At 48.5% G+C, this 26252-nt stretch overlaps 1 protein-coding gene across 1 annotated transcript in view; it reads left to right on the plus strand.

The window, feature by feature from the left end:
• Positions 1–26252, plus strand: part of LOC119965058 (dedicator of cytokinesis protein 2-like) — a 759716-nt gene that overhangs the window by 76585 nt on the left and 656879 nt on the right. The window contains exons 4-5 of the mRNA XM_038795299.1: positions 1075–1130; positions 7718–7814. Coding sequence (XP_038651227.1) covers positions 1075–1130; positions 7718–7814 — 153 coding nt within the window. The remainder of the gene's footprint in view (positions 1–1074; positions 1131–7717; positions 7815–26252) is intronic.

Raw genomic sequence — 26252 nt, forward strand, 5'->3', positions numbered from 1 at the left:
TTAACTCTGTCTCTCTCTCTCTCTCTCTCCTTAGATGCTGCCAGGGCTATTGATCTTTTACAGCATTTTCTGTTTTTGTTTCAGATTTCCAGTATTCGCAGTATTTTATTCCTCCAAAAGAAATATTAACCTTTCCCTCTTTGTTTACATAGGACAGTTGCAAACTGCATCACGCATGAAACACTCATATTTCAGCTTTGGACAAAATTGATTCCATTAAGGTCCAGCCTCATTAAGGCAGATGCCATTGGAAGAATATAGATTCAACCATCTGCTGCGGGATCCTCCACTTCGCCGGCAGCGCACCCCTACACGCTGGTTTCCCGCTGGCGTGGGATGGCCACAATGGGAAACCCCATTGGCCAGTGCCGGAATGGAGGATCCCATACTGGCGGTGGGGTGGGGGTGCCACGCTGGAAACCGGGGCTGAGAACCCTGTCCCTGGCCTTCCCAGTCAATGCTATAAAAATATTTGTCTACCTTTTAAATGTGCAGCAGCAACCTAGCCCTGTAACAGCTAAATTGGGTGGAAGATATTGAGAAAATAATTATTATCCTGACGGATCCCATGAATGATGCAGTGATGTTAATGACAGTGCCATTATCTTACTAGTCTTAAACACCAAGAACAGAGAAGCTGCTGCAATGGGTTTAAATAATGGTGTCATTGTTACTTTTTTATATTGACCTCTCACTTGTGCCACATTCAAAGCGTTCTGCCCTTTGTTACCAGCTAACATTTTATAGTCACCTTCTGTGCTTTTATGAGCAAAGTACAATGCCATTGGAAAAATAACACTTAGAATTGGCTAAACTAGTGATTGGAGTCTTCTTGCTGTCAGTAATAATTGGTAACAAGAGGATTCTAACTCTTTGAACTGTAGTTACTTATATAAATCTACTTCTAGTCAGCCATGTCTAGCCAATTTATATTGTTTTTAATCCATAATTCAAATGTTACCAAGGGTTTGGATGATTATGCTCACAGTCAGATGAATATCAACAAGAAAATCATGAATGCAGTGTTTAAATCAGTGGTGACATTTGCTAATCAAGATTCTCTTTGCTTTGCAGGGTGTGTTTCCAGCATCATTTGTTCATGTTAAAGAAGCTGTCATTGAGAAAAGAGGGTATGAATTAAAAATGAAGCCGATTAATGTCACTGTTTAGCAAAGTTGTTTTAAAACTGTCACTTTAGTTGTGTGTCAAAACAGCACACTGTGCTAATGGTGCTGCAGGTGTACATTGTGCTTGCGTAACAGGGTATCCCGTTAACTTGCACACAGCTTTCATTTGTGTATGTTTGGAGCATTGCCTGAATATTGAGGCATTATATACATCATGTGGTGGACTTACACTTTGTGGGGCCCCATGTTCACATTTATTTCTGCCCGCCCACCATTATGTTATGCCCCTTCCCTCATGACATCATGCAGCTCCCAACCCCACCCCCTCATCCCACAGAACTCAAAGGCACAAGCCACAAAAATACACAAATTGATCACTGCTTAACTGCCTTAGTGCTTTTTTAACTTGCAAAAATATGGCTGTATGAATAATAGGTGAATTAAAATCAAAGCTGACCTCTTGTCAGGATGACATTACAGATGGTCAATATTGCGATGTGTGCTTCTTGAGGCCAACAAACATGGAACTTGCTGATGAGCAATGAAATGGAAAAATTAGCCAATGACATCACTGCATCCCAGGCAGGACAGAATGAACCAGTCCACTGCAGGAGCAAAAGCTCCAATCAACAAGATGCATATGCTGGCATTTTGTATATTTGAGAGTCTCATTAAGTTTCAAAAGTTAATTTCCTGACTTCCTCTCTCAGAAGTCAAAGAAGTTATTGCCATAAATTCATGTGAATGCAGTTTCCAATGAGCCTAAGTTCAAAATCAATGGCTCTTTCTGCAGGATTTTGTTCTCTGTCCTCAAGAGACTTACTAAAGGCCAGACTTGAGAGGGATGGTGGTTAGAACTATCAGCACATGATCAGCTGCAGCCCTTATATCAGACGAGCAATTTTGAAAAGTAGAATTTAAACAAGAGAATATGGAAGATGGAGTGTTCTTTCTTGCTTAATCCCTTGTTGGCATAGCAACTTGCATCATTGTAGGTAAAATCTTGTAAAGATGCACTACCAGTTGTTAATATTGCTAAACTTGTCAAATGTTCCTGACTCATCTTTGAACATTTGAAAATAATTTAAACACTTTTCAATATAGAAAAAGAACGTCACCGGAAGTATTTGTGACAGGTATTGCTTAAATTATTTTCAGAACGGTTTTCACATTTGGAAAGATTGCCTGCAAACCGTATAAATCAGCTGGTGACCTTGAAGCACACAGCTCATCATCGTCGATGAAATTAATGAATTGTTTCACTTCATCTTTTAAAAAAAAATAACTTTAGAGTACCCAATTATTTTTTTCTAATGAAGGGGCAATTTAGCATCACCAGTTGACTTCACTGCACATCCTTTTGGGTTGTTGGGGTGAGACCCACACAGACATGGGGAGAATGTGCAAACCCCACATGGACTGTGACCTGGGGCCGGGATTGAACCCAGGTCCTCGTTGCCATGAGATAGCAGTGCTAACCTCTGTGTTACCGTGCTGCCCCATTTCACTTCATCTTCAAAATGATTTGTGCCTATGTCCTCTTGGTAGAATTCACTTAATTTCTTACTTCAGGGGCTTTTAGCCATCTCATCCAAACATCTGTCGAAAAGCAAGCAAAATAAATCAACAATTTTCTTCAACGATACACTTCTACTCTGCAATTGCACCATTACTGTGTCACAAGTAACACCAACAGTCTTAATGAGGACTTCTCCTTCTCTTTTAAAATGATTTAATTGTCTCTAAATTCATCAAAAAATAACTTCCTGCATCTTGTCTCCAGACACTGAGAAGTGTGGGATTGTAGCTGGACAAAACCAATAACTCTATAACTTCACTATTGCTGGGCACATGTCTTAAAATTTATCTTGATTGACCCACGTGATTCATATCTGACGTTGAATCAATTATTATGGAATAGTATTTGGCTTCTTTGACTTCATTAGTTGATTAATTTCTGAGCCTCTTTGCCAATATGGTGATGAAGTCATCATAGGTTCTGTGCATTAAAAAGTTGGTCTTCTTTGAGCCACAATATTGGTAACTTTTTAAAATGCTCTTTGAGAAGCTCATCAAATTCACCGAGATATTCAAGGCAGGTTACAAAAATGACCTCTTCAAGTTAACACTGATGACTCGTTATGTACTCTTAGAGGTAGCCCCAAAGAAGACAGCAGTTTGGCTGTGACAACAACACGCATCAGCACTTTCTTCCAGTAAGAATACTTGGTAGGATTCTCCATCGGCTGGATCCTCCGCTTTGCAGGCAGCGCACTCACGCCCGTGGATTTCCTGATCGCACGGGGTGCCCATAATGGGAAATCCCATTGGCCAGCTGCCGGGACGGATGATCCCACTGCCGTTTGGGATGTGCGCACCAGAAAACAGGTGCGGCAGAACTGAGAAATGCATCTGCTCTCTTTTCAAACTGAGTTGATAACACAGGATCAATTCTGCAATATAATGTATATTTTTGAACAATCGTACACTTAGCTTTAATATATCTTTGGGCAGTTTCATGATCAAATATATCTCTTCCAACATTTCTCCAGTTAGAGTACCTGTCGACGAATGCTTGTTACATTAACTAGGGTCAGTATGTTATGTGTTAGATGTTTCTGAAAAAAAATCAACTAATTTCTCATTTCCGGCCCCCCATTTCTCTTCACCGTCAGAAAATGAGACTTATTGCTTTCAGCCTCCAACCTCAAACACTTTTCTTAAATTTTCCATATTAACCATGTTTTCTGGTCTATTTAGTAGAAAATATTCAATCATACCCAATGGAATAGAATTTGGCCATAAGGCAATGTTGTGAGGGTAGATTTATTCTCTCACTCTCACAGAAGAACTATCTTGTCATTCCAGTTGCCATTTCAGATTCCATGGCTGGGATTCTCCGAGCATCCGCGCTGAAATGGCGCTTGGTGCGGGGTCGTAGAATGGGACCGCAGACCCGCGATCTAGTCCGACGCCGGGACGCGATTCTCCAGCGATTGGAGAATCGGCGGCAGTTGCGCATGTGCGGTCGACATGGCGCCGGTCAGAGGCTGTTGAAAGAGGTCCCCGTGGCGATTCTACGCAGCCAATCCGCCGAGTTCTCCCCACGTGGTTCACGTATGGTTCCACCCAGCGGGAGCTCGGCGCGCGGCTGCGGTGGCCGCCCTGGTGGGAGTGGCGGGGTGGATCAGTCTCTGGGGGGACCTCCACGACGGCCAGGCCTGTGATCGGGGGCCACCTATTGGTGGCCGTGCGCCATCTGGAGGGGCCTACCTTCTTCCGCGCCGTCCCGTTGTGTGGCTCTGCCATGTCGCGCCTGCCGCGCGCATGTGCGGACCCGCGGTCGGTCGCTGCACGCATGCGCGGACCTATGGCGAGCAGTGCAGGGCTGCGTATGGCAGCTGGAGCAGTGCGGACCACTCCAACGTCGTTCTGGCCCCTTGTGGGCTACAGAATCGCTGGGCCAAGAGGCCCGTTGACGTGAAACACTCCGGTAGTTACACCGGCACAAACACTTAGTCGCGTTTTTAGAGAATCTCGGCTCATGGCTTGTTTAACATTTTTGGGCGATGTGGTTTCTCTGGAAATCGGCAAGTCTAAGCCATCAGATAATTCACCCATAGTTTTGGTGGATGAGGTTGAATGTGCACTGTTCAATACTTCAAACATTTTAAAGTAAAATGACAAACTGGCTTTTTTGCTGAGCTTCGTCCTCTTGCCTAGCCTTCAATTTTTTGCATTTTTCACTGCCAGATTGATTTTGTTGCTTCATATCAACTGATGTGTCTTGATTTTATAGATATCAATTTTCTGAAAGAGGAGGTTTTGTTTGCCTTCTTCAGCCTAGGGCAGCACGGTAGCATTGTGGATAGCACAATTGCTTCACAGCTCCAGGATCCCGGGTTCGTTTCCGGCTTGGGTCACTGTCTGTGCGGAGTCTGCACATCCACCCCGTGTGTGCGTGGGTTTCCTCCGGGTGCTCCGGTCTCCTCCCACAGTCCAAAGATGTGCAGGTTAGGTGGATTGGCCATGATAAATTGCCCTTAGTGTTGGGTGGGGTTACTGGGTTATGGGGATAGGGTGGAGGTGTTGGACTTGGGTAGGGTGCTCTTTCCAGGAGCCGGTGCAGACTCGATGGGCCGAATGGCCTCCTTCTGCACTGTAAATCCTATGATATTCTATGATATTCAGCCTGGGTGGTTGAATTACCGTTGCTCCCCTTGCTACTCGATGATGGCTGACCCAAGTAAACACAGGAGATCATCTCCTTGACTGCTGCCTCTCTCCCTCCTAGTCACCCCAATGTTCACCAGTGCTTTCCCACTCCAAGAAGTCGACCAATCAGAGTCTGATATCATTCTGTATTGCCTACTGAGGCTCTGATTGGTGCCCACAGACTCTGGCTGACAAGGGCCCCCCACCCATTTATTGGGGCCCTGTGCATAGGCACGATGAGTTTCATTTACGTCTACCTCTGGAGCACTTCAATAGAGTGATAGAAAAATGGCAGGCCACTTCTAGGAAGTTCAATAGGCAACCACATTGCGGGAATCAGTGGTGAATGCAGCTGAGACTGATGGGCCCAGAATCCTCATTGCCTGCTAACTAAGAGCTCCAATTTAAAATGAGTTTTGGCAGCCTCTATTCAATTCATAATACATGTGAACCTGTGGAAACGAATTATTCAGCACTGGATAACAAAAGTGCCTCTTGTAGCAATAAAACTGTGCTTAATCCAGCACTTTGCTTTGATGACATGCCAACTAATGGTAGCTGAGACGTTAACTTTGACCTTTTCAGACTTGCCTCATTGGTAGCACTCTCACTGTTGCTATCACAGTGAGAAAGATACAAAGGAAATTCCTTACAAAGGACCACAATCATGTTTCTGAGCATCAACTCGATGAAAAACAATGGTGTGCTGCTGGATATCGCTGAGATGAAACATCAAGGTCATACATTTGCATGGTGAAAGGGTCGAGGCCAGGCTGCTTTGGGTAATGTGTGAGGAAGGTCATTGATATATAAGAGGAACAAGTTGAAAAACACAAATAAAAGAGTTGAGGGATAAGCCACTGATTGCAGAACCGGGAGACTGAATGATGGTTAATGGTGTTGAAGACAGGGTTTAGCAGGGGACTACGTGACAGTAACTTGTTCAGAAGTGCTCCAGGATGGGGCCTGCCAAAGGCTTTTGTAGATGTCAAAGGGAAAACAAATGAGAAGAATCACTGAACTGATTTGAGAACCATAGGCGGTTCACAGAGGGTTTGGGGCATTGTGTGCAAAATCTCCCTTTTGCCTGATCACTTGAAAAACAGCATCCAGTGTCAAAATGTATTATTGGCAATTTAAAACTAATTGGGTAAAGTGTTAGGTTTATTGAAGAGCGTTGACAGATTACAATAGAAAATTATAAGATCGAGGAAACAACGATAAGATGCTGAGAATTCACATTCCTTTCAGTATTTGCTACCTTTTCAGCAAAAAAACCTTTATCCATCAGCAGTTCTCACTCTCATTTCACACACCAAGATGGTTGGTTTATTGTTGAAACCAAAACAGAATATGCTGGTAACCACTCAGCAGATCAGGGAACGGGCAAGATGGACAGACTCTCCCTCAGAGCCTTTTGTTTTGAATCACCAGCAACGGCAGAATTTTAACTTATCGCTTCTTTGACTTGGACCCAAGAATTAAGAGATGAACTTTCTAATTGGCAAGTGGTATTCCTCTGATTTTTGAAGCTACAGCACTATAATAATTATCTTTATTAGTGTCACATAGGCTTACATTAACAGTGGAATGAAGTTGCTGTGAAAAGCTCCTCGTCGCGACGGGGCTGGTTTAGCACAGGGCTAAATTGCTGGCTTTGAAAGCAGACCAAGACAGGCCAGCAGCACGGTTCAATTCCCGTACCAGCCTCCCCGAACAGGTGCCAGAATGTGGCGACAAGGGGATTTTCACAGTAACTTCATTTGAAGCCTACTTGTGACCATAAGCAATTTTCATTTCATTTTCATTTCATTCCGGCTCCTGTTCGGGTACACAGAGGGAGAATTCAGAATGTCCAATTCACCTAATAAGCACGTATTTCGGTACTTGTGGGAGGAAACCGGAGCACCCGGAGGAAACCCACGCAGACACAGGGAGAATGTGCAGACTCCGCACAGACAGTGACCCAAGCGGAAATCGAACCGAGGTCCTTGGCGCTGTGAAGCAACAGTGCTAACCACTGTGCTAACTTGCCGCCCATAAATGAAAGCAAAATGTTTTTAGGGGGAAACACATTAGGGATAAAGGAATAGAAGAATCTGCTGATGGGTTTAGATGAAGTGGACGTTGTGATGAGACTCACCTGACACCAACCTGTTGACCTTAATTCTGTGTTGTAAATTCTGTGCATTCTCTGTACAAATTCTCCAAATTGAGCCAAACTCCTTTGTGCTCAAGCAGCTTGATTAATTCAGCTAATTTTGTATATTGGTTTGAAAAATGCAAACTGACAATAACAGATGGTTAACTCTGCAACGTGCAGCTGCACAGCACCTGTGCCTGTATACTCACCAGGTGGTGTGTCTTACTTTCAGGAATGGGGAGAATGTTCTCTCCAGTGAAATGCCTTTGGTACAGGAGGTCACCACCACGCTGAGGGAGTGGGGTACCATCTGGAAGCAGCTCTATACGGTAAGGAGTTGTGTTTCTCATGTATATTGGTGACATCCAGTTCTACCTCATCAGTACTCGCTCTCTTTCCACGCACTCCTGCATCTCTTCCCCCCCCCCTCCCCCCCCCCCCCCCCCCCCCCCCCCCCCCCCCCCCCCCCCCACCTTCTCCCGGCCCCCACCACTGTTGCCAAATTATCAGACTGTTTATTTGACATCTAGTACTGTGTGAGCAGAGATTTCCTCCGGTTAAATGTAGGAAAGGCATGGGGTGGGATTTTTCGATAATGGGGCTAAGTGTTGACACCGTCGTAAACGCCGGAGAATTTTACAATGGCGTCATCTGTCCCCTAGGAGAAGCGATCCTGTGCCGCACAGGGGGCCAGCACAACACTGGAGCGCTTCACGCAGCTCCAGCTGCCGATACCGGCACCAGCACAGGTGGCGCGGGTCCGAACATGCACGCCACGGCCGGCGCGGGTCCACGCATGTGCCCCACGGCCGATGCGAGCCTGCGCATGCGTGTGGGTTGCCTTCTCTGCGCTGGGCAACATGGCGGAGCCCTACAGGGGCCCGGTGCGGATGAACATAGGCAACCCCGGGATTAGCCCGCCCGCCGATCGGTAGGCTCCGATTGAGGGCCTGGCCACCGGGGCGGAGTCGAATCCCCCCTCCCCTATACCAGGACGGTCCCCGCAGTATGAACGCTGAAGTTCCACCGGGTAGGACCACACGCGAATGACCCGACGTCGGAGAATCCCGCCCATTGTTTTCAGTCAACCACTCCAAATTCCGTTCCCCATTGACTGATTCCATTACATTCCGTGGTAACGGTCTGAGACTGAACCAGACTATATGCTATTTCAGTGCCATATTTGGCCCCTTCCGACCACATAGTCACGCTATCACTAAGATCACCTTTGTGACATATCCCATCTCTGCTTTGTCACTGAAACCATCATTCACCTTTTTATTTCCTCTAGACTTGACCATTGCACCGCCCTCCTGGCTGGTTTCCCACATAATATCCTTTGTAAATTTAAAATTAAGCCAAAACCTCTGTTACCCGTATCCCAATTCACATCAAGTCCCACTCACCTATCAGCTCTCCAAAAATTGATTGCCATTGGCTCCTTGTCAAGCAACAAATTGTTTTCAAATCCCTCCATGACATCCCCCTCCCTCTATCTGCAATCTCCTCCAGCCCCATAAACCACACAAAATTGTTGACCGCCTGAGCATCCGTGATGTTTAATTGCTCCACCATTGTTAGCTGTGCCTTCAGTTACCTAGGCCCTAAGCACTGGAATTCTCTTCCAATATCCCTGAGTCTCAGTACTTCTGTTCACTCATAGCCTATCATTTTGACCAGGCTTCTGGTCATGTGACTCAGTGTCATATTTTGTTTTAAAATGCTCCTGTGAAGTGCCTCCTGATGTTTTATTACATTAAAAGGAATTGCATAGATGTAATTTGTTATGATGTTTTCATCAGCTCTTCTATTTTAAGAAAATGAAAAGCCTTTCATCCTGGATTATGGTAAACTGAAGTCCAGGCTGCTGATGTGAAGTTCCCCTCACTGGTGATTAAGGGCTTCACTGAATATCTCAAACTCTAGTTCCTTGTGGATACGAATAAAAATTGACACTACTTGGCCAAAGGCTATAATCTTCTCCTTTCATCATGAATCCCACACAGAAAGGGCATGATGGTGGCTATAGTGAAAATGGGAAAAATTCATGCCGCTACATTATAGGCAGATAGAGGCAGAAGTAGTCCCTTCCGCATCTCGGGCTTGTTCCACATTCAATTAGATTACGGCTGATCAGCATTAACTCCAGCTGCCTGCCTGGTCCCATAACCAGATAAAAATCTAACTCAACTTTGAATACATTCAATGACCCAGAGACACAGGGCTGTATTCTCCGCTCCCCAATGCTGAAATCGCGTTCTGCGACGCGACGGAGAATCCGTTGAGGTGCCGAAATCGGGAACGGTGCTGGTTTTTCAATTCTCCGCCCCCTGAGTACGCCACGCCGAGTATCCACCGCCTCAAGCCATTGCCTGAGGCATGCCCTGTGATGCTCCGTTGCCGACTGGCTGAGTTCCCGACGCCATGACTTATGTGTGTTCACACTGTCCGGGATTCTCGCGTGCCGTCTGCGGGGCTGCCACAGTTGGGGGAGGGCCGATTGGTGGGCAGTGGGTCTTCATTCGGGGCTGGGGGCAATGTGGGCGGGCGGTCTGGGGCACGTGAGTGGCCGATGCGGGGTACTACTTTGACAGCCCAGGTCCGCGTGCTTAGTCCGCCATGGAGCACGGCGCAGCCGCTGGAGGCCGCCGCCATGCTCAGGCGCGGCCTCTGAACCGGAAGTGCTGGGGGCCGTATCGGCAGCTGGAGCTGCGGGCTCTACGCTGGCTCCCTGCTAGCCCTCAGCAAAACGGGGAATCTGTGGCCTTTTGACGGCAGTTTTCCTGCCGTAAAAGACCACAGTTTTCACGATGGCGTCAGCACTTAGTCTCAAAATCGGACAATCCAGCCCACAATCTCTGGAGAAGAGAATCCAATGACTCACTGGGAGAAAAAAAAAATCCTCTTCACTTCCACCTTGTTAAACTGTGACCCTGAGTTCTAGGTTCCCTTACAAATGGAAAAATCCTCCCATTTACTCTGCCAAGACCACTCAGAATTATATATTTTTCAGCGAGATATTATGATGAATGTAAGAAATTGGTATATGTATCGTAATTTATATGTGTTGCAGTAATGTTATTAAAGAATCGAGGTCATGTTTCCAGACACTATAGCTGCAGAAGGTGCAATTAAGATTGCAACGTCATCATTCATTCACCCCAGCCTCCCCAGTCCAACTCCGGCATCTCCACATCATGATCATTCATTCCAACCATGTATACTATGTACCTCAATGGGGTTCTAATGGAATTTCGGTTATAGAAAGAAGGTTCCCCAGGGTTTCGATAATCGCAGGGTTGTGGGTACCCTTAGTAAGAAGGCCATAACCCAGTTAGTGGGATAAAGGTGATGTTAGTAATGGGAGGAGCCAGGTCTGAGGCGGTTAGTTTCTGAAACCGAGCTGAACAGTAGCTTTTGAAAAAGGCTGTCAGGTTAAGTAGTGGTCTGACATAGACAAGAATCTGCAGGTCGCTTCCTGACAGAACCTGACCCTCTCTTCAAGCAGTATTTCCAAGAAATCTCGATTCAACAGCAGGTGACCCTGTGTTTGCTAACTGCATTTAAAAGTGGTTTTTGACCTGTGATGAAATTTGCTTGATTGGAGATCGGAGGTATCAGACAGGAGTTACAATGATTCATTTTATTGTTAAGCATGGATTAAGTGGTCATTGTAAGCTATATTTCTGTGGTGTTAAGGTAGTTTAATATTGTGCTCATAAAGTTTGTTTTAATACACCATATCGCTGTTGTACTTGGAATCATTTCTGGAGTGAAGTATCTTTTCCTCACATTTTTACAAATTTATAAAAAAGTGATTGGGGTTCCTGACTGATTTCCTCGCAAATGTTGGGGTCTGATCCAGGATCATAACAATATAACATCCAGCAGTTGAAATACCAATCAAGCAAACTGCACTGCTTTGGAAGATGCTATGCTTCTTGACTGTTGTAACTGCACCCATTCAAGTGTGAGAGAGTTTTCCATCACACTCCCGAATTAGACCTCGTGGCTTGTGGAGAGGTTGGTGGAGAGCTTTTGAGGAGTCAGAATGAGGCATGCATTTCAGAGTAACAACTTTTGACTCCGCTTCTCCCTCAACGCTGGTAAAGCGTTGCTAAAACCTCCACCTATACCTTTGTTACATCTAGACTTGACTATTCCAACATACTCCTGGTCAAGCTCTCACGTTTCACCCTCCATAAGCGGAAGATCATCCTGAACTCTACTGCCCCTGTTCTAACTCGTACCAAGTCCCATTCACCCATCACCCTTGTCTTGACTGACCTACATTGGCTCTCAGTTAAGAACTACCATGATTTTAAAATTCTCAACCTAGTTTTCAGACCTTTCTTTCTCTTTGTAATCTCTTTCAGCCCTACAACCCTCCAACAGCAGTGTTCATCTCATTCTGGCTGCTTGAACATCCTTCATTTTAATTACTTTACCATTCGTAGTAGTCCCTTCAGCTATCTAAGCCTTAACCTCTCATATTTTCTCCTTAAATTTCTCTGTCTCTCTAACTCTCTCTCCTTCTTTAACACAGTCCTTAAAACCTACCTCTTTGATCAAGATTTTGGCCACTTGCCCTAATATCTCCTTATGTGTCTCAGTGCCAAATTTTGTTTGAAAAAGCTCATACGAAATGCCTTTGGACATTTTAAGGACATAAGAAATTTGACCTTTAGTCGACCTTAAAGCCCAAGATCCTCCTTTGCCATTCAACACCATAATTTCTGATCTTGGTCTTCTACTCCATTATCCCGCCCGCTCCCAGTTGATTCCATGAGAGACAAATAATCTGTCTATCTCAGCCTTAAATATAGAACATAGAACATAGAACAGTACAGCACAGAACAGGCCCTTCGGCCCTCAATGTTGTGCCGAGCAATGATCACCCTACTTAAACCCACGTAACCCGTATACCCGTAACCCAACAATCCCCCCATTAACCTTACACTACGGGCAATTTATCATGGCCAATCCACCTAACCCGCACATCTTTAGACTGTGGGAGGAAACCGGAGCACCCGGAGGAAACCCATGCACACACGGGGAGGACGTGCAGACTCCACACAGACAGTGACCCAGCCGGGAATCGAACCTGGGACCCTGGAGCTGTGAAGCATTGATGCTAACCACCATGCCACCTTGAGGCCCCTGTCAATGATGATGCATCAACAACCCTCTGGGGTAGGGCATTTCAAAGACTCACAACCCTTTGAGTGAAGGAATTGGTCCTCACCTCAGTTCTAAATGGTCAGTCTCTTATCATGTGATAGATTCTCCAGCCAGGGGAAACAGGTTCTCAGTTTCTAGCATGTCGAGTCCTTTCAGAATCTTGTATGTTCGAAACAGGTCAATCTTCTAAATTCATTGACCTATGGTAGTGAAGGTGCTATATAAATGGAGGTTATTATTGTTGTCATTGAGCACCAGCCCTGCTCTTGAAACCCTGTGTTCCTTGGACGTATGGCCAATGGGCGAGGGGGAGGGGGTTGACATCCCACTCATCACTGTGAGGCACCTCTTCCTCAAGTATCGCACGAGTCCCCTCCCATGAGAGGTACTTCAGACACAGTGGACACAATTTTCTGGACTTGGGAAGTTTTCAGTCGTTGGGATCATTTTTGAGTCCCAGCCTTGTGCTGCTGAGGGGATGCGACTGGAGTCGGAGAGTTACAATGGAAAGTACAATCCGTCTGAAGGCATTGAAGCCAGAGATTTTAGTCCCCAGGATCTCATCATGCAATATCATCTCTGCCAGCAGAAGACATCAGCTTTGCCATTTTTTGCCACTCAAGATTAGAAAGCCTTGAGTTCCCACTGCCCTGACCTCCAGCTGTGCAGATAGCCTCCTCCCCAGAATTGCTGAGGAGTTGACACAGCATGAAGCCTCTGCTGCACTAGCAAAATTGCAACATCGGTAAAAGTTTGCAGTTATTTGGCTAATTATCCACCTTAATTGGCTCTCCTTCCCTGGGGAAAAATGGCCGGAGAGGAACATGACAGCAAAGTGGCCAGATTCGTTGCTGCCTCATTTCCACCAATCCCACCTTCCTCAAACCCACTATCCATCTTGACGAGCCTGGTTAAATTCTCCTCCTCCATCCCACTCCCCAAATCCTTATGGAAGTCTTATGGTGCAATGGGTAGCCAATGGGTAGTCTCTAAGCCAGAAGTGCTGGATTCAAGTCCCAACCCAGGTCTCATGGCCAAGGAAGATACACAACCAGGCAGGTTGAGAGATTCCTAGTCGGGGAGAGATTCCTGACCAGCCATATATGATGGGAAGAACATTGGAGCCTCTGTCATCATAGCTCCAGACTACAACATGCTTGTAAAAGTGGATGTTGCTACAGTAACTTGGACTCTGAGTGAACACACCACTACCAATGTTCATGGTAATTACTGACAATGCAATTGGGAGCAATGAAGAAAAGGTTAGCAGGACCTTCTTTCCAGCCTTCACACCAACACAATAACATTCAGTGCAGAGAGAGAAAGCTGAACCAGTCAAAATGTCAACCATAACTGAGGATGAGGGGGATAAAAGGTGTCAATGTTGACTTCAATATTAAGCTAAAATATTCAAACTTCATGACTTTTAAACTGCTATTTTAGAAGGAGGGATTCTTCAGGGATTGTTGCACTCTTTGGAATTAATGAAAGAGTTACAGAGTCACTATGGCACTGAAAAATGCCATTCATCCTATCAAGTCAATGCTGGTTCTTGATAGAACAATCCAATTGGTCCCATTATCCCGTTCTAACCCCTTTGGCCTGCAAGTTGATTTAATGCAAGTGTCCATCCAAATTATTTTAATAATCAATGCCTCCGCTTCCACCACCCTTGTTCAATGTCATTACCATTCACTGTGTAAAACGTTCTTCCTCCCATTCTCTCTGCACCTCTTGCCCCAAACTTTAAATCTGTGTCTCTTAGTCCTTGTCATATCAACGAGCAGCTTTCTTTGCTGACCTTATCTAAACCTGTCATAATCTTGTGCACATCTAATCGAGTTGTTCAAAAGGGAATTGGATTTAACAGGAGAAGACAGGGAAATGGCACCAGCTGTGTTTCTCCTTCCGAGAGCCAGGACAGATATAATGGACTAAAAAGCCTTCTTCTGTGCTGTCACCAGTCTATGATTCGAGGAAAAACAATCTGGATTTCTGTTTTCAAATTCCTTTACAGGATGTCGGCTTTGCTGGCTAGGCCAGCATTTATTGCACATTCCTAGTTGGCGTTAAGAAGATGGTGGTGAGCGGCTTTCTTCAACTGCTGCTGTATATGTTGTGTGGGTACACCCATAGTGCTGTTAGGGAGGGAGTTCCAGGATTTTGATCTTGCGACAGTGACGGACCAGCGATATATTTCCAAGTCAGGGTGTTGAGCGGCTTGGAGAGGAACTTCCAGTCGGTGGTGTTCCAATGTGTCTGTTTCCCTTATCCTTCTAGATTATAGCAGTCATCAGTTTGGAGGATGCTGCCTAAGGAGCTATGATGAGTTTTTGCAATGTATCTTGTAGATCGTACACACCGCTACCACTGTTCATCGGTGATGGGGCGGGGGGGGGGGGGGGGGGGGGGGGGGGATTGTTTGTGGATAGGGTGCCAAGCAAGAGGGCTGCTTTGTCCTGGATGGCGTTGAGTTTCTTGTGTTGTTGGGGCTGCACTCATCTAGATTAGTGGAGAGTAGTTGTGGTGGCTCAAGATAGCATACTGGAGGATTCTAGTAACAACAGAGGGTTTTATTCACGATAGGCAAAGCCAAGTGTGTACAGGCACAGTCTGCTAGAGGTAGGTCTTGACTCTCCAGCTCCGGGGGACAACTGCCCAGGTCTCTGATTCCAGGGCCCTGCACTTACTTGCTATTGGTCGGGGTTCGCCGCTCCTGTGCGATTGGCACCAAGCCGGTCACGTGGGCTCTCAGGCCCGCCCCCTTAAAGGGCTGCAATTCCACAGTTTTCCATCACACTCCTGATTTGTGCCTTGTTGACGGTGGACAGGCTTTGGGGAGCCAGGAGATGAGTTACTTGCTGCAGGATTCCAAGCCTTAGACCTACTCTTGTAGCCACAGTATTTATATGACTCGTTCAGCTATTTGTCAAAGGTAACCCCCAGGGTGTTGATAATGCTCCCGTTGCTATCTTGTGACCCATGCCAGGCAATGCATGTACATGGATATCAGGGAAGAACTAAATCAACCCTGGCTGCAGTTCTGGCTATGGCTAGATGTAGCCATTATTTATAAATCTTGCACAAATTACTCACAGTGTAGTTAGAATGTGGAATCAATTTTTGTCCCAATTGAGACAAATTGCATGGATGTATTTAAGAGCAAACTTTGATAAACACATGAGCAAGAAAGGAATTGAGGGACATGAGGCTGGGGTTAGAGGTGCTTCACACGGGGCATAAACACCAGCATAGACCAGTTGGTTTGAATGGCCTGTTCCTGTGCTGCCCATTCTATGCAATTCTGTGTACAGGAGAGCTAGGGATGATCGGTACGTGGTGTCATGAATCAGCTCCATCAAGAGGGATGAAATCTATTGCTGACAATGTGAAGACTGATTAAATTCTATTCCAAACAGCCCCATACACAGTCTGCTAAAAAAAAATCATTTTTGTATGTTATTCCTCTTTCCATCTTTAGTTCTCTCGTCTGTGAAGGTTATTCCTCTTTAATCATTCACTAACGGGTTTGGTTGCATGCTTGTCACATTCGCTTTCCTAGGGAAATTGAAATGCAGTAACCCTTCAGCAATCTGCTATGGCTAAAGAGCTCTAACATGAAGGGTTGCCTTGCAGAGACCGTCATTCGCATTTCCTCGATCAATCCAGTCTTTAATTAAAAGCCACTGACCATGGTGGCTTCTGGTTAGAGATGATGTGTCAAAGCAAATTCTTCTTTGTAGTGTTCTGAGACTGTGCGGTCAAACCCCATTCTCTTGAGGTCAGCCCCAAAACATCTACCAATTAGTAGTTTTAATTGCACCATAGACCACCGAGGTCACTTGTTCAACAGCTCTTCTCACAGAACAGTGTCGGTTTTCCTGAATAGCCAAGAGTATTAGAACCAGCACATTGAATTGTTGGTAGGGCATGACTGGGTGAGAGTTTGGCTCTCGTGAGTCCAATCGGGGACCAGTCAGCACTCTTTTGAACATCAGTATGTTTAACAGCTCAGACCAATTCACTCTTCAAAGGTGACTGACAAACTCTGACAACTTTTACCCCCAGCTGAGTTTGGACAGACTGGACTGTATTTCATTGGTCTGCCAGGGAGCCCCTCTATGTATCGAAGAGTGCCCAATTCGGAAGGCTCCCTGAACCCTTAAGGAGGCCTCCAGGGTTTATCAGGCGTTCTCCCCATGCAGCAGAGCCCCCTCCACTGGTAAAATGCAGGAAGAAGCCCTTAAGTTGTTGTTTAAGTGGCACAATTGGCCTCTGGATGGAAAAGCTGCCCTCCATTTTCCTGTCTCCGCTCCTTTCCCTCCTAATGTGTTGTACCACAGCACCCATCCATTTGCCTGTCCCACCCCTGCACCCCCGTAAAATTCAACTTAGTGACCCCACGCACTCTCAAACCTGAGTTTGAGGACAGGTTGCTTTAACCTCTGGCCCTTATTTTCCTGCTGCCAACAAGGTGGCATCCAATATATGTGGAGCTGACTGGCTGATAGGAGAAGGGATTGAAGCAGTTAGAAGCTGTGGACAAGCAGGGCGTTTTGGAGCACCTAGTCGGAGGGAAAATATCCTCTCAGAAATTAAGGATAAGTCGAAAGCAGTGGAGGCCATGCCCCCACGTGGCCCAGGAGGAGTGCCCCCAAGAGGCCTGCGCCCACAACCGAAAGTGCTTCACTTACTACAAAGGCCTCATTACTCAGTCTGCCCATGTAGCAGATCAGGCTCCACTGGCAAAATGACTGCACTCACTGGTGGAAATCACACAACAGCGTGCCTCCGTCGGCAAGGGTTCATATTTATTCTGGGTCTGTTGACATAACGGAACCTGATTTGCATCTGCTTCCAACTGGTCTTGCAGCCACCAGCCAGCCATGAGCAGTTAAAATGGTGGCCAGCAGAAATGAGCAGTAAGGAAAAATACAGGAATGTGTTCAAATTAATCGCAAAGTCTAGTCTATGCACTCAGAAATCCTCAGTGATGAGGGCTGAGGTGTCGGGGGGAGCAACTCAAATAGATACAAATTATTGATGATGGTGAGGTACTGCTCTGCACAAAATGCACAGATCTTTCAGCCAAGTTAAAGAATGAGAAGGATCAAGTTCTTTTTTTCCCCAAGTTTTTTCTTCCATGGAGAGTGAGAGTGAAATATTTTCATGACACTGTTTGATAATTGCTGAAGGCCCCAACCCCTGCAAATAGGAAATATCAAGATTTTGCCCTGAACTCATTCACCCTCCTGGGATTGCTTTGATCTGCTGATTCCATGTGGAATATTGACATATTGGCATGGATATAGAATTGGCAAGGTAACAGGAAACAGAGAGTCGGCATAAATGGGTTATTTTAGGGCAGCACGGTAGCATTGTGGATGGCACAACTGCTTCACAGCTCCAGGGTCCCAGGTTTGATTCTGGCTTGGGTCACTGTCTGTGCGGAGTCTGCACATCCTCCCCGTGTGTGCGTGGGTTTCCTCCGGGTGCACCGGTTTCCTCCCACAGTCCAAAGATGTGCAGGTTAGGTGGATTGGCCATGAGAAATTGCCCTTAGTGTCCAAAATTGCCCTTAGTGTTGGGTGGGGATACTGGGTTATGGGGATAGGGTGGAGGTGTGGTCTTGGGTAGGGTGCTCTTTCCAGAAGCCAGTGCAGTCTCGACGGGCCGAATGGCCTCCTTCTGCACTGTAAATTCTATGATAATTTTCTGTTTGGCAGGATGTAATGAGCAGTGGGCCACAGTGATCTGTGCTGGGGCATCAACTGTTTACAATTTATATAAATGTCTGAATGAAGGGACCAAAATTAGTTGTTAAATTTGTTGATGACACAAAGGGCGGAATTCTGCCAAAAAATGTCCAAGTTAATTTGTGGCGGGTTTTTCAGGGAGTTTCCTGCCGGCTCTGCTGCCATATTCCCCACCGCTATTCATTGACACTTAGTTACCTTTTTGGGCCCTGGGGAGGTTCTCACCTGTTTAGCCCATACTTAGGGCTGGATTCTTCTGCCCTGCTCGCCGCTAGATCGCCACGTGCGGGACGCGGACCATGTAATGATCCATTGATCTCTGGCGGGAATTTCCGATCTCTGGGTGGGCGCCGCCGGTGAATCTCACCCTTAGAATTTGTTTTAGCACTGGGAGCTGAGCTCAGAGATCGGATCGCATTTTTGAAAGGGTGCCTGAACTCTAAGTGAGCTTGTGGGTCCCCCCCATCCATGGCCAATGTCACCTCCCACACACATAGGCATTACCCACACCCCTCCAAGTGAGGACACTCCACTATGGGGTCGCTGGGGCGGTCCACCCGGTTCATGCTTTCCCAAGCCCCATTAAAGCACACCCTCCCTTCCAGGACCGCTACCCATCACCCCCCAACCTTCCAGAGGTCCCTACTTAACTTTCCTGCACAACCCCACCCCTCAAACCCCTCCTCCACCCTCATTTCATGGGCATGGCGCGCTTCGGGCCCTGACCTTGGCAGTGCCATCAGGGACCCGGGCACCCTTGCGTTCCCACCCTGGTATCCAGGTAGTGTTCCAGCCAGCTTGGCAGTGCCATCCAGGCAACGAAGCATTGCCAGGATGGCAGTGCAAAGGTGCCAGCTGGGTAGTGCCAAGGTGACCAGGTTCCAGGGGGAGGGCCAGGGGGCTTTCCTGCCCTGACCACCCAGGGGCCTCAAATGGCCTTGGTTAACATCCGGTGCTGTTCCACCTGGTCCACGTTCTTGTGGACCAGCACTGATCAGCGCTCGGCTGCAGCCACTCTGGGGATGCTGGAGAATTGAGAGCAACCAGTGTATTCCGGGTAGGTAGGCCTTAATTAGGTTTAAGACCTACTTCCACGAGTGCCAATTAGTCCCGCCCCTTTTGGGAAGAGTTCTGAATCTGATGCCTCGCCCAGCTTGGGTGACGCAAGGCACAAAAGCTTCCGGGAAGCCCGCGCTAGTGCTCATCCAGGATTCTTCGGCTGCGTTGTGCTGTCACCGTAAAAATAGCGTTGTGACCCTCTACAGCGATGGAATTTGTATTGCATCCCCTCCTGCACCTTAAGAGTATGAGCTAGCCAGGTGACGAGGGAACGGAGCATCCTCCCAATTGGAAGAGCTCCCCACAGGATATAAACACCGATCTGGAAGCAGTTTGGGGATGGTGACCCTGTGGGGAGAGGAGAGAAGTGATTGTTGTGATTAATGCGGAATAAAGAGAGTTACCCTGTCAGCCTGGCTTCTGGTGGAGTCCTTGTCTCCATCTACTGGCAATGAGGATCAAGTGGAGCTGCCGCAGTCAGCAAGTGCTGTGAACTTGGACTGTTTTTCAATCACCTCAGGAGGCTGCTCTCCTGCCGGCAGGCATGGCACACTGAGGTAAACTCGAACCTTTTGACACCAACTCGGATGATTGGGCCCTAGTACGTTGAAAGACTTCAATTTTATTTTTGCACAAACGTCATCACCAATGACAAGTGACAGACCGTCACCTTACCGACTGCCATTGGCGGACAAACTTAAGCACTAATCAGGAACTTGACTTACCTGGACACGCCGGACAGATTGCCATTCGCCACGCTGATCAACCAGATGGCTGTCGCCTAATTCAACAGGTGGCTCTGATTAAGGTCCAGCGGTACTACTTCACAGACGCTGGCGGAGTCCATCAGGGAATACTTGGTGTGCTTACGGGGACTCGCTGCCCCTTGCGAGATCGGGGTTGCCCTGCCTGATACACTGCAGGATCGCATCGTTTGCGGTCTTTGGGATCGGGAGACGCAGCACAAGCTGCTAATGGAGACACCCTTGACACTCGACAGGACCATCGACATAGTGCTCACTCAGGAAAGCGCGGACTGTGGGCTCCAAGAACTCCAGGGCCTTCCGGTCCTGAACATTGGGGATGATCAAGGCCGCTTGCTGATGATCACTGGAAGCAAGGTGCCGGGTGAGTCGCGACGGCAGTTGCAGGACCTACGGTGACTTCCGCCCTAGGACGGTAGGCGCCAATATCGAGCGGGACAGCAAGGCCAAGAACGAGGCTCCAGGCAATCATGTGAGGGTGCCTTTCCCTGGAAATGAACCAGTCACCATTTCCCCCTGAGAGGCAGCACACCTTTCCTCGAGGACCTGGAAGCTGAGGAGCCAACCCTGTCACTGCACTGTGTGACTGTGGAATAACGAGAGTTGTACCCTGTCAGCCTGCTCTTGTGTAGTCCTTGCCTCCGTCTAAAACAGATAGGTAAGAAAATAAGTTGTGAAGAGTGATGTGTTGGGTAAGCTGGGTCTGTGAGGACTGCATTTACTGCAGCAGTGAGAGAGACAGGCTTCCAACACTTGAAGAAATGCAACTCGATTTTATTGAACTCTTAACTATCATACATACTTTAACTGTGGGATGACACTATGCTGACTTGACTGGAGACCTGAGGCTAACCTGACCAGACTATCTTACTACCACATGGTGTTTGTTCTAGTTGCTGCTCACGGACTCTGACTGTCTCAGAGGCTGGATCCCAAGAGAGCGGGAAAACCCATGCCCTCTGGCTTTATAGTGGCCGTGTCCTGTCTGGTGATTGGCTGCTGTGTTCTGTGTGTTCACTGGTCATCCTGTGTGTCAATCACTGCCTGTCTGTGCACCATCATATACCTGTGTGTATATTATGACATCCCCTTTTTTTTTACTTTTAAAAAAAAATGTGTTAGGTCAATAAATAGTGAGTATGTGTGTACAGAAGCCTGACTATATACAAAGTATGTTAACATATTTACATGGGAAGGTGTCTCGTGCAGATAGAGGGCAGATAACAAATTAGGAAAAACAATATGTACAGATGTGTAAATGGATCACAAGGTAATGCAACATTCAGTCCATAAATTCAGTCTTTAAGTTCAGTCTCTATGGTGGGCGACAAATTCTGGTTGACCGCCTCAAGGGTGGGTCAGGGGCACTTGAACGGGTGGAACTGCCTCCAATGTAGAGGTCAGTAAAAGAACTGGCAGATCGGTGGCCTCGTGGAAGGGCGCGTCCTGAGGAACCAGCATGCGAGGCGGGACATCACGTTCAGGCGGGCGTGGAAGTAGCCGCAGTGCCCGCCTATTACGCCGAAGAAAGGAGCCATCATGCATGCGAACGAGGAACGATCTCGGGGCCACTTGCTTAACCACCACAGCTGTGGCAGACCAGCCACCGTCAAATAGCTGAACATGAACTCGGTCAGCAGGGACCAGAGCAGGGAGATCTGTGGCGTGGGCGTCATACGCCAACTTGCATTGGGCCCGAGACTGTTGCATCCTCTGCAGGACCGGAAAATTGTCAAGGTCCGGGATGTGTATAGCCGGACCGTCGTCCGTAGTGTGCGATTCATTAGCAGCTGTGCTTTGGACAAGCCGGCGGACAAAGGAGTTGCCTTGTAGGCTAGCAGCGCCAGGTTGAAATCCGAACCCGAGTCAGCAGCTTTGCACAACAGTCTTTTAACAATGTGGACCCTCTTTTCAGCCTTCCCATTCGATTGGAGGTAGTGGGGGCTTGAAGTGACGTTCCTAAAATTGTACAGCTGGGCAAAATCCATCCACTCCGGGCTGAAGAAGCAAGGGCCATTATCAGTCATAACTGTAAGTGGAATGCCATGACTTGACTGGAGACCTGAGGTTAACCTGACCAGACTATCTTACTACCACGTGGTGTATGTTCTAGTTGCTGCTCACCGGCTCTAACTGTCTCAGAGGCTGGATCCCAAGAGAGCGGGAAAACTAGTGCCCTCTCGCTTAATAGTGGTCGTGTCCTGTCTGGTGATTGGCTGCTGTGTTCTGTGTGTTCCCTGGTCATCCTGTGTGTCAATCACTACCTGTCTGTGCACCATCATATACCTGTGTGTATATTATGACAAAGAGGACATAAGAAGACAACAAAATGATATTGATAGGTTATGAGTGTGGGCAAAGATCTAGCAAATGGAGTATAATGTGGAAAAATGTGATATTGTCCATTTAAACAGGAAGAAAAAATGAAACATGTGGTGGAATTCTCTGTTCCTGAGATGAAGTGTTGATGCGGGGACAGGATTTGTGTACTTCTACGACAGAAAAACTGGTGCTGCCCCGGACCAATACAGCGACCATTAAGTGGCTATGATCGATGCCACGTGGAACACAACCGATTCCAATGAGAAACGGTGCTGGATTGGCAGGGTTTGTGATTGACACTCAGGCGGCTGACAAGCTGCAGCCGCATATACACTCTTCAGTCCCCACATACACTGCCTCAGCCAACAAAATGGTAGCGAGGAGAGCAGCACCCCATTTTACCGACGCTGAGCTCGAGAGCCTGCTAGATGCTGTGGAGGAGAGGTGGGCGGCCCTGTAGCCTGACCCGGGAAGGAGGCTGCCAGCTGCCACCATTTGCCGTGCCTGGGCGCAGGTGGCAGAGGAAGTGCCGGAAGAAACTGCATGACCTCCTCGGGGTTGCTAAGATGAGTAGGCGGCACTGTGCCTCTGGCATCAACACCCGTCCCACACACCCGTCCTACTCACCCCGAACCTAGAGGGCAGCCCAACCCCTACCCTGCACAACATGCCAGCCCTGGCCACTGAAGCCACCAGTTACCCAATCGTTGGGCTACATGTGTCAGACTGTCTAACACTGTACGTTTCTTGTTTCCCCCCCCCCCCCTCCCCCCCCCCCCCCCCCCCCCCCACCACCCCCCAGGGGAAGGCCACCCTGAAGCACTATCAATTACGACGAGACGAGAGTAGAGTGTAATCGAGGCTTTATTAATGCTGCAGCTCGGAGAGCTCACATATTTATACTCTACATACTGGGCGGAGCCAGCAGGCAGGGATCTACCCCATACATGTAGTACAGGAGCCTTACCGTAATACACCTCATATGTGATATATACAAACAGTGGTGACTACCACATTCACCCCCTGTTGAAAAAATAAGTCCAGCTGGGGTGGTGGAAGGCTATTTACATACAGGTGTTCAACATTTTAGGAAAAGTTTACAAATTCAGACGATCGGACGCCTTGATCCGTCGTTGCGAGCGCCGTAGCCCGGGTGGTTTTGCAGGCATCGGTTTGGTTGTCGGTGACTCCGGGAGTGTGTCGACCTCATCTTTATCCCCGGGTGGGACCAAGGGGAGGACGGATTGTCCTGGAGTGGGGGCTGCGGTGGGGTGCACCGGGGGGGAGGGAGGGTGGCGCCGGGGCAGAGGGGGGAGTGTGTGGGGACCCCACTGGCGCCAGGTCCCTGTGGGAGACTGTGTCTTGGCGGCCATCGGGGTATGCCACCTAGACGTACTGCGGGTTCGCGTGAAGTAGCTGTACCCTCTCAACCAACGGGTCCGCATTGTGGAGCCGCACGTGCTTGCGGAGCAGAACAGGTCCTGGGGCTGCCAGCCACGTTGGGAGCGAAACCCCGGAGGTGGACGTCCTGGGGAAGGCAAAGAGACGTTCATGGGGGGTTGCATTAGTCGCAGTGCAAAGTAGCGATCGGATGGAGTGAAGGGCGTCGGGGAGGACCTACTTCCCGCAGGAGTCCGGGAGATTTCTGGACCGTAGGGCCAGCTGGATGGCCCTCCAGACCGTCCCGTTCTCCCGCTCCACCTGCCCGTTTCCCCAGGGGTTGTAGCTGGACGTCCTGCTCGAGGCAATGCCCCTGCTGAGCAGGTACTGACGCAGCTCATCGCTCATGAGTGAGGATCTCCGGTCGTTGTGGACGTAGGCGGGGAAACCGAACAGAGCGAAGGTGGTGTTGAGGGCTTTGATGATGGTGGCGGACGTCATATCGCATGGGACGACGAAAGGGAATCTGGAGTATTCGTCAATCACGTTTAGAAAGTACGTGTTTCGGTCGGTGGAGGGGAGGGGCCCTTTGAAATCCACGATGAGGCATTCAAAGGTGCGGGAGGCCTTCACAAGTTACGCTCGGTCTGGCCGGTTGAAGAGCGGTTTACACTCCGCGCAGACCTGGCAGTCTCTGGTGATAGCCCTGACTTCCTCGATGGAGTAGGGCAGATTGCGGGCCTTTATAAAGTGAAAAAAATAGGTGACCCCTGGGTGACAGAGATCGTCATGCAGGATCCGGAGTCAGTCCACTTGTGCGCTGGCACATGTACCTCGGGATAGGGCATCGGGGGGCTCGTTGAGCTTACCGGGGCGATACAAAATCTCGTAATTGTAGATGAAGAGCCCGATCCTCCACCTCAAGATCTTATCATTTTTGATCTGGCCCCACTGTGTGTTGTTGAACATGAAGGCAACCGACTGTTAGCCAGTGAGGAGAGTGAACCTCCTGTCGGCCAGGTAATGCCTCCAATGCCGCACAGCTTCTACTATGGCTTGGGTCTCCTTCTCGACGGAGGAGTGCCGAATTTCGGAGGCATGGAGGGTGTATGAAAAGAATGCCATGGGCCTGCCTGCCTGGTTGAGGGTGGCGGCCAGAGCGACGTCTGATGCATCGCTCTTGACTTGGAAGGGGAGCGTCTCGTCGACAGTGTGAATCGTGGCCTTAGCGATGTCGGTCTTGATACGGTTGAAGGCCTGGTGGGAAAATGGTGGATTGAATGGGTGGTCAGGCCTGGGGCATTCTGTGCAGGTGGTGACCGAGGCCCAGGACTGGGCTGCCCTCTAACAGGTAGCCATGTGCCAGAACCACCAGGACATTGCAGCGTGAGCGGCTGAGCGTGGCCAAGTCACAGCGGGCCAAGGCTGAGAGCATCGGCGGCATATGCCTAGGCGCTGGTCGACATGGCACTGACACAGATGGAGGTGGTCCAGTCCCAGAGGGAGATGGCGCAGTCACTGGTTGATGGGACACAGACTCAAAATGTGGCCGCACAGTCGCAGCGTGATGTGGTGCAATCTCAGACGGAGGTGGTCCACTCCCTGTGCTCCATGGTCGCGAGCATGAAGGTTGAGACAACGACGGGCCTCCAGGTGGTGAGTGGGACTCCGGGATTAGCCCCGCTCGCACCCCTGTCCCATGGAGTAACCCGGGGGCCATCAAGGACCCCAAGGGAGGAGGAGGTAATGGCTCCAGTGCCGGTGACTCCCGCAGGGGAGGTGCCGGAACACCACAGCAGCTAGAATATCCCACCACCCTCGCCCCCCCCACCTTCCTGTCCTTGGCACATCACATGGGCTGCGGACAGAACTGGGTGGCACCACACCACCCGGCACATCCAAGCAGCAGTTGGTCCCATCCAGAAGATGGCCGCCAAAGGGGACCTAGATGACAGGGCAAGAGTAACTTCAGGCCACATCCACTCCTGATGTACCATTTGAGGATTCACCGCGACATAGCGTTAGAGCCTGTAAGGCCAGAGAAATAGACATCAGTTAAGGTGGCAGGGATGCAGGGCGCAGTTTAGTGAAAGGGCAAGGGTGTGAATCCATATAAATGTTTTCACCTGTGTACAATGTTGCAACCTGCCTCGGTGCTCTGTTGGAAAGGTGTGAGGGGTGGGATGGTATGGGCTGGCCGCAGAGGGGTGCGGGGGGTGGGGGGGGGGTAGAGGTGAATAGCCGGATGTTTTGGTTAGGCTTGGCTCAGGGACCGTAGTTCAGCCAGCGTTCACCACTCCAGCGA

The sequence above is a fragment of the Scyliorhinus canicula genome, chromosome 4, assembly GCF_902713615.1.
Source record: "Scyliorhinus canicula chromosome 4, sScyCan1.1, whole genome shotgun sequence".
Taxonomy (NCBI): Eukaryota; Metazoa; Chordata; class Chondrichthyes; order Carcharhiniformes; family Scyliorhinidae; genus Scyliorhinus; species Scyliorhinus canicula.